The sequence below is a fragment of the Melopsittacus undulatus genome, chromosome 3 (genome assembly GCF_012275295.1).
Source record: "Melopsittacus undulatus isolate bMelUnd1 chromosome 3, bMelUnd1.mat.Z, whole genome shotgun sequence".
Lineage (NCBI taxonomy): Eukaryota > Metazoa > Chordata > Aves > Psittaciformes > Psittaculidae > Melopsittacus > Melopsittacus undulatus.
Window position 1 is genome coordinate 30131983 of NC_047529.1, and position 9480 is coordinate 30141462.

The 9480-nt window shown below is 41.0% G+C and overlaps 1 protein-coding gene across 1 annotated transcript; it reads left to right on the forward strand.

Moving 5' to 3' along the window:
* The first annotated feature begins 841 nt into the window (after nt 1-841).
* On the forward strand, nt 842-7068 carry CMPK2 (cytidine/uridine monophosphate kinase 2). The gene is made up of 5 exons (XM_034060425.1): nt 842-1135; nt 1229-1343; nt 2178-2379; nt 3601-3834; nt 5672-7068. The coding sequence occupies exons 1-5, from the start codon at nt 842-844 to the stop codon at nt 5790-5792; spliced, it is 966 nt and encodes a 321-aa protein (XP_033916316.1). The 3' UTR covers nt 5793-7068.
* Nucleotides 7069-9480: the final 2412 nt, after the last annotated feature.

A 9480-nucleotide genomic window follows, 5' to 3' on the forward strand; every position in this document is an offset into this window, starting at 1 on the left:
TCTTGCTCTGGCCCAGCCTGCCTCCATCTTCCTCAGCATGTGCAGTTTCCAACTAGTATAGCTGATCTCTGTCTCACCAATACTGCTTACGAGTTGTTCCCCTCTCCCTGCAGAAACTCTTTCTTTTGAGCTGGCCAGAGGTAGACTCCAAGTTCCTGAGGAATTTCTTGCAGAATGGACTTTTTCGAGAGTATATTCTTTCAGAAGATGCGTCAGAATTTTAACTTTAGATATCTCTAAGTGTCAGTTTCCGAACTACTAAGATGCAGAAAGAGGTGCAGGTTCTCTTACATTTCAAGTTACATATTTTTGAAACTCAAAATCCACATTTTGGGCAAATTATTCATAGCAGCTGACATGAAACTACGTAGGTGTTATGGCTACTGACAAGTCCTTCCTGCTCCTGTCTCTGAGCAGATGGAAGCTGAAACTGGCCATCATAAAGTTATGAAAACACAGGTTTGTAAAAGTACGTTTTACTTCCAAAATTGTTTTAGTGCATTGATCTTGCTATTAAGGTACTGACTGAGAGGATAATGAGGTTGAGTTAGGAATAATGTCCTCACAGCTCAGTGCCATTTGGGCACTGCAACACAGCAAAACAGTCCACTGGATTCATGACTTGATTGTCTCTTCAGGCCAGACTGAAGAAGTAGAGTGTATTTGTGCTTTTTTAATTATTATTTTAATGTATTTTATTATTTGTTTTATTTTGGAGACCCCATGGTTCAGCCACTGCAGACCATGGGAGTGTGACCTTCTTTTGCTCGGGAGGGGATGAGGGGTGGGACGGGTCAAATCCCGAGGCTAAGACTTACACTTTCCACTTCCAGTTTCAGTTATGCATGCACAGAGTCGTTTCTCACGGGGACCGAGCCCGTTCACTCCAGTAAAGCGGGAGGGGGCAGCAGAAATCCCGCCCCTCCGAGGGCCAGCTCTTGCCTGCCGGCCTCTCCAGCCGCTTTCCCCGCCCGCCGGGCAGTTTCGTTTCCCGGCCGCGCGGTCGCCTCCCGCCCCTCCCGTCCCGCTGTCAGCGGCGATGTTGCGGCTCTGCGCTCCGGGCTCGCCGGGCCCGCATCCCCTCCGCCGAGCCCTGCCTTCCGCAGCCCCCGCCGTCCGCGACCGCCTGCGGGAGGTGAGCCCCTGCCGGTGCCGCGGTTCGGGGATACCCGCTGCCGAGCGCGGCGCGGCGGCAGGGGCGTGAAGGGTCTCGTCTCTTTCCCTACAGTGCGCGGCGCGGATCCCGGAGGCCGGAGCGCTGCTCGACCTGCTGGAGAAATGCCCTGTGCACCAGCAGAAGGGAAGCTTTCCCGTTGTGGTTTTCGAGGGGCTGGACGCCACAGGTAGGAGCGTGTGGTTAAAGTACCCCAGGTGGGAAATTGTTGGAAAGAGCGACCGTTGTGGCTTTCAGCCAGGCATAGGGTTTAGCAATTCAGAAAATCCGGGAAACCTGTGACAGATCTGACAGAATTACTAATTAAAGTTAATTTAAAAGAATTACTAAAGACCAGCCTGTCTTCTTTTACTCTTGAGAGATCAAGCAGTCTATGCTAATTTTCATTCAGAGCATGAATTCTTTATCGATGTAGATGAAAGAATACAAAGAGTGGAGTACAGGAAATTAAATTTCATGTGCAAATGATGAAACATGCTTTTACCTGAGAGATTTTTAAATAAATGAAGTAAAATATTGGTAGTCTGGGAAGCTGGCAGCATCTTGTCTCAGGCAGGTATTTTTGTTGCCTTTGAATAACTGTTTTCTGACTTTTCAATGAAAGAAAGCTGAAAATTCCCTCTAAGAAGAAAGTATTGGGTGACAGGGTGGCAACATCCACATGAACTGTGACCTAGAAAAAATGTTGTAAATGGGTATATATGGAAATAGATGGATATATAGAGAAGTGCCCATGCATTTAATGCATTTAAGGGTGTGAAGACCAAAAGGTGGTAAGAGGGAGGGATGGAAGGCCTGGGAGGACAGAGTGGAGTAATAGCTCCTACAATCACACTCATGATCATTTCCCACTGAAAACCTCATCACAAGATGCTCAGGTTACATAGTTGGGTGTCAGAACATGTGCTTCAAGTGAACAGATAGGAGCATTTATCATTTTTTAAAGCATGGTTGTATCTGGTGTGTAACATAATAAATGTTCCCTTTTGTAAATGAAATGCAGGCAAAACCACTGTAACCCAGTCTGTTAAGGACACCCTGAATGGCTTTCTGCTGAGGTCCCCACCAGCTTGCATCAGCCAGTGGAGGGCAATATTTGATGATGAGCCAGCACCCATTAAAAGGGCATTTTATGCTGCGGGCAACTACATTCTTGCTTCAGAAATAGCAAAAGCATCCACTCAGGCACCTGTGATCGTAGACAGGTTTGTATATTTAAGAAGTCCTCTTATATCAGTGCGTCATACAGTTGTTCAGTGTTACAGGCAGAAGTTGTTAATGACAGTCTTTGGTTTTATTTTCTTTTTCTCTTTTTTCTTTTTTTTGGGGGTGGGGGGTGGGGGAGAATGCTACTTTGCATATAGGTAATCGTTAAATCTTCTAAAGATTAATACTTATGATAGCAGTAAGAATGGCACTGCCATCAGTGTAATACTCATAACTGGCTTTAGGACACAATGAAAAGTGTTGCATCCTCAGTTAGGAATAGTAGAGGTATGGGATGTGCAGCCTGACCCAAACCAAGGCCATGTGACAAGCCCAAGAAGGATGAGGGCTCCTGATCACTGCTAACTCTCATATGCGTCTGAGATACAGGTGGTTTAGAATGATGGAGTTTTAGGTAGACTTACTCTTTGAGGATGTAAAGCCAGAAATATGCTTCCTACTTTTTTTGGTTTTGTTTATGTTATTTTTTGTTTTCACTACCTGTGTAGGCAGCTCTGACGTTGTTCTTAATACAGGAAGTCCACATGCACTTTGCACTCCTGGTTTGTTTCAGTAGATGTATTGCCGCGCCCCTTCACAGCACATGTACATAGAAGTTATTTGCATCTGTATGGGCACTATTTTTAACCAAAATTTTGGTTAAATTTCAGTGGGTTTTACTCAAAAATATACAAATATTTATATATAAATATATAAAATACAGGGCCTCATAGTGGTGGGAATGTTAAATGCAAGTGAAATGCATAGCCGTTAATAAATTCTGTCTTCATTCACATGGAACTGAAGACTGAATGCTCTCTGCCAAATCTGTTGCATGAAGTAGGATGGAAACCACGAAAAGGGGGCCTAGGGTACTGAGTTTTGACATACACTATAACTTCTCTTTTGACCTCTCATTATATGAGAAGACTTTCTTTTGATAGGAGCATCTGGAACACTCTGCAAAAAGCGTAGCTTCTGCCATAGGTTTTACTTAATAATTCACTGTAATTGCATTGAGTATTATCACTCATTATCAATTAATTAATTAAGAAATAATGGATAATATTGAACTACTGTTTACATTTCCCTTCAAAATCACAGTGTCACCTATGTCATCATTATTGCAGTTGTCATTATAGTGATGCCTGTCTCATATATTTCTGAAGAATTCGTGTCCTCTCTAAAATTTCTCCTTCCATTCTATATTTTCCTGACAGGTACTGGCACAGCACAGCTGCCTACACAATTGCCACTGAAATAAATGGGAAAGTCCAGGATCTTCCACCAGCTCATGATGAGGTGTACCAGTGGCCTGGTGATCTGCTTAAACCCGATCTTGTTCTTCTTCTGACTGTTGACCCAGAGGAGCGAATCCGGAGACTTCAGCACCGGGGCCTGGAGAAAACAAAGGAGGAAGCTGAACTGGAAGCTAACACCTTGTTTCGCCAAAGGTACACTTTAAGGAGGAATAGAGCCAATGGAGACAATCTTGGCTCCTTTGGGATGAGTAGCAAATGTCCCACTCACATTACTGGGACAAGGATTTCCAATGTCTTAAGTTTTTTGATTGAGGTGTGGTTTTTTTTTGGAAAGGATTCATGGCTGCCTAGAAGGTAAATTCTGTCACTTCTGATTAGAAGTGTTTTAAAGCTGCAGGCTAAGAACTACATTTTCCTGCAAAGGAGCTTTGAGTTAAAATACTTGTGTTTTGCTACTTGCTGCTTTGATTGCAGCACCTTTCATACTGAGGTCACAAAGGAGAGCAACCTAAAACTTCCAGAACTGTGAGGCAAGAAGTTGAAACATATAGCTTCCCCAGAAAAGTCTGGAATTGAGCTTCAGAATAAAGGAATAAAGTTTAGATCTTGTAGATATCTTTAGTTGTGCTAAGTGTCCCAGATCCCCGTATAGTTAATACATTCAATGGAGCCTTTAAAGTGATTCAGCTTACCAGCCGCTTGGAGTTCAGAGGTCTAAGCGTAAGTATCTAGAGCCTTTTGATATGACTTGAGATGTTTTTGGATCCCAGTGATCTAAGCATAACTATCTAGAGCCATTCTATAAGATCTGAGACATCTGCATTAGGCTCGCAGATATGATGCAGAACCTGTGAACACTTTCTCGACCAGAAACTCCAAGCTGAATGAGATAGTCCAGAGCATCTCAAGCAGTACTAGACACATTTGCCTAACCAACTGAATTGCACTCTAGGTTTCCTGCTTCAGGGTGTTCTGAATTGCTGTCTAGGCTCTGCCAAATTTATTGATTAGATCATCATTGTTTGCAGTGGAAACTTAAATACCTAGTGCTCAGTATAGGCACCTGAATGTCAGTATCCATATCTACAAGTAACAAAGCTGAAATCTGCCTGTAGGATTTTAAAATTTCAGGTGATGATGTACTTTAAAAATATCCATTGCTTAATTTTGACAGAAACTCTGTGAGGACGCATGGCTTATATAATGGGATCTGCAGAGGGATAGGTGAGCTAGGAAACATGCTGCCATTTAAGAATATTTCATATTCTAATTCTGTTACTTCTTATTCCCACCAGAAAGCCCTTGATTATTTCTTTTAGTTAATTATGTCAGTCTGGATATAAGAACATCCAGAATCTTGCTCGATTCATCTTATGACATGTGGCTTGAATCTTGGCATTATTAGTTGTGTGAACACAGAAAATTATATTAACATTCTCATTCACATCCTCATAGGCTAAATGTGGGAGAGTTCTGCATTACGAGAATAGCTTAAGTAAGGAGGTTTTCACCCTGTATTGCATCCTGGTATTCATCCAGTTAGCAAAGTTGATCAGAGGAAAGGGTTGAATGTTGTGTTGGCTCTGTAATGCAGTGACTCAAAGCTGAAATCAGTGAACACATCCACATAATGCCATGTCATATAGTTAAGAGAGGTGAGCCTGAGTGGGCTCTGAATAAATTGATGCAGGTGTTAGAAGTAGACTGTCCACTGTACTGCTAGACTGGGTCTCATATATATATACAGCAGTGTTAAGCTGCAAAGAAACAAATTCTTCAGTGCCATGCCATGTGAATATGAATAGAGCTCTGGGAATCAGCATCAAGGAAACTGTGTGCTTTGAGGTTTGCATTGTAATAGTTACTAATGATTTATCGCTCTTTGCAGTAGATTTCATTCTTAGCTTCATGCTAGATTTTGTTTCCCTTTTCTCTGCATTGCAAACACTTTCTTCCAAGGCTGATGACTAATGCTTTTTCATATCCCTGAAATTTGAAGTTTTGTTTCTCTTGTTTTGTTTTTAAACAGAGTTGAAGAATCATACAGAAGGATGATGAATCCTTCATGCCAAGAGATAGATGCCAGTCCTTCCAAGGAAGAGGTCCTCAACACAGTGCTACAGCTAATTAAGAAACACTGTGCTTTGTGAAAGCAAGTTCTGTATAATAGCACTTAAAACATAACTCTTTATTGCACTTCAGAGATACTTTTTATTACCTCTCTGGGTTTGGTACCTGAAAATGCACTGTCATGTGCTATGTCTCACAGAAAAATCTTTTTCTTCTGCCAGCAATAATCTGTGCAGATTATTTTTTTCACCATTTCCTACTATACTTTTCTGTAAAAGACAAAATATTACCCACATGTTATTCAGCATTCTTAGTAAAGCTGCAAACATACTAGGGTTATGTATGAAGTACTTCAGAGTGCTCTCTAACAATGTGGCATTTCAAGATATTATCACGTTGCATCTTCATCACCAGGAAAACCTGTTCTTGCATCGATTGTGTACCAGGATTCACTGGACTGCAGCAGGAGCATTAGGTGCCCAAGGAGAAGCTGAAATGTCATTCATCAATAAAGAATAAAATGAACATAACACTTAGAAACAATCCAGTGGTCCAGTGTTGCTTACTGGAATAAAGGATGAGCAGCTGTTGCTATGATGGGCATACTGGAAAAAATGCGTCCTAAGTGAGGGTCAGTAAGCACCTAAGCCTCTAAATGGTAAAGCCCAAGCCTGTCAACACATGCAATTGAAATATCAATTTATGTCAGAGGGAAACATATGCTGGCATATTAGAAACAGAGGCCTGAGAAGAACCTGAAATTAAAAAAAAATATTATAAATAGTTGCTGAATTATTTTCCTACAAAATATTTTATCTATCCTATTAATATTTGTTAATGTCAATTTGTCTTATTTTGAGGGAATGGGAATATGAAATGAAAATCTGCAGAGAATGCGGGAGAGTGGGAATGATTGTACCTTTTCACTTCACCTTTTCCTCCTTGAGTGGGTTTCTGTGCATGATGAATGTGAAAGCAGGCTACTATCACGACTTTCGCTCTGCAAAGGCTCATTTTTATGTGCATTATTTTCACTATTGTTACTCTTAAGTGTAAAATTAAACATATGGGTAAGCCTTTCTGGGGTCAGAAATTATCTGCAGATCTCGAAAGCACATAACTAAAATGTAAATTTGATTTAAAACATTATTTTTATTTACTTTCCTGTGTTAAACAAGTGCAATTATCAGTGAATCAGTCCTGTAAATAAAAGTCAGTACTGCAGTTCCTATACCCAATCTGTAGATCCAAGGTGACAGAAAGAAAAACTTCTAAAAATATGTTTTATTCATGCACTGTTTAATGTTTATGATTATATGCTATTAATAGAATACATTTATACATACTAGTAATGTATGCTGTTGTATTTCATGTATTATTTGTATAATATATCTTTGGGATTTGCCATACATGTATACTGAAAATACATAGTTGGAGGTGCTCCACTTATTTTAGAAATTAGGAAGCATTCAAGTGTTCAGTACTTAATATAGGAAATTCACATATAGACAGCATCACTGCACATGGACAATGAGGATACAGTGTGCCTGCCCTAAACACTGTGTAGCCTTATGTTTTCTAGATGAGAGATCACTTGGCCTGAGAAATGCCACTAAATACATATTTTCTTTATGCAAACTTGCACGTGAAGCCACATTGCCTGTTTGTTTTTTTGGTTTTGTTTTGGTTTGGTTTTGATGCTGAGTTCTTAAAAGTCTAGTTTTATGTTTAAAATAGTGCTGATGATATATATGCAAGTGGCATCAGACATTATTAATTACTATTAAATAGGCAGTGTGTATTCAGTCCCTGTTTTTCTTTAATCCAAATCTACTTAGTCAGACTAGCAGAACAGCAAAACAAGGCAGACCAAAACAACGTTGCCTATCTCATGTCTTTGTAAGAATTAAAGGTCTGCAATAGGTTGTGCATCACAGGCAGGATGTTAATGTGCATAATCACTCCCTTACTTCCCTTTTCTGTGGCATTTCTACCCCATTTTTGTCAACAGCATCTAAAAAGACTACACTTACTTTAATTTACATTTATAGCAAACGTGAGGTTTGTCACTGGCTGCTGAAACGCAGGCAGGTCTGGGGCGGGGCGGGGAGCAGCAGGAATAAATGAATGCTGGCCTTTGCACACCCAGCAAGTGCATCGCCTGCTTCATGTGTTTGTCAGAAACTGTTTTGCTGGGCAGTTTGATGGCCACAAGAGGTCAGGATTTTGGTTTCAGCAGTTAGAAGACATGAAGCTCCAAATATTTCCCCGTGGATTCAGAAACTTAGGCTATTTCTAGGTAGATTTTTCCGAGGCTTTGGAGAGTGACTGTTGTGTAAGACCAGGAGGTTAGCCCGTGACACAGTGGTGACTGGTGACCATCAGCCTCTGCCACACAGTCCTGAGTGTGGCCAGCCCCTAGAGCATCCGTCCCTGCTCACCTACGGGCAACCCCTTCTGGAGGCCAGGCATTTGCTATCATAGATGAAGGCTGCTCTATGTCAGTCATTCTCAGGGCAGAGGACATGCCAAAGCCTGTTTCTTTTATTATGATGCCAGCAAATTTAGTAATTTGATAACTTACTGATTTATGAGTACAAACTTAGCTTTAGGACATGATCTTGTAAAGATACTGATGCTATAGTCCTCAGAGCATCTGGGATGTTAGACTAGTAAAGTACACACACAGAAACTTAATTCTGAGCTTCTTATTGATGAATACAGTTAATCCAGCCCTCACTGAACAATAAATAATGTTTGTAAAGTTCAGGTGTTTCTTGAAGGACAAAATAACACACATATTGGCCCAAATTAGGCTGTACACCCAAATTAGGTGTACATTTTAGTTGTTAAAAAAAAGTCTCCAAGGTTTTAGAGAGAGAGACTTCTACGATTACTTTATTTATTTTATTTTATTTTATTTTATTATTTTATTTTATTTTATTTATTTCTTACCACTGTATTTCAAACACCTTATTTATCATTTTTAACCTCATTTGCTTCTATTGGTTTTGGTTTAGAGGGGAATAGATACTTCAATAAAATGCTGTTCAGTTACCTAAACATAGACATCCACAGCCAGTTTGTGTCCCTAAGGTATCTGAGATGCCTGCATGGGGCTGCCAGATATGACACGAGACATTTGGTTAAGCTGTTGATCTGCAGAGTGGCAGCTGGAGGCCTGCAGGGATACCATATGGTACCTAAAATGGCACTATTCACCCATTTAAGCAGTGAGAGGGTTAGAAAGCAGCAGTGCAGCCTCTTTGGACTGTACATACATTAGCAGGTGGCCTGGAACAAGTAGGACAAATCTGCTGCACAGAGGAGCTGGTGCAGGGGACTCAGTGTGCCCTCTGTGTACTTCAGAGATTTACTTCAGACCAGCTCTAATCTGCCCACATTGACTGGTTTCGTGTTAGCGGCTGTAGTGCAGTAAGTATGATGCTACACCAGATCTTTTGGGTTAGCTTTGTCTGGATGGAGTCCAGTTCCCAGGTGTCAGGATGGTTTCATAACGTGAAGCAAAGCGTGGTGAGGAATGGTGGTCAGGAGAAATGCTCCAAAAGTGCATTGCTGATCCAAGCTGAAATACTAATGAGGATGTATTACGTAGGTGTAATGCAGTAGCAATATGTACCTCTTGGAAACGTTTTCATGGAGCCAAAACAGATTTTTGACCCTACAGCTATTTTTGGTCAATATTCCCACATTGCCTGCAGGGGTTAACCCCAGGAAGGGAGCCAGAAAGAGTGGATTTTAGCGTGT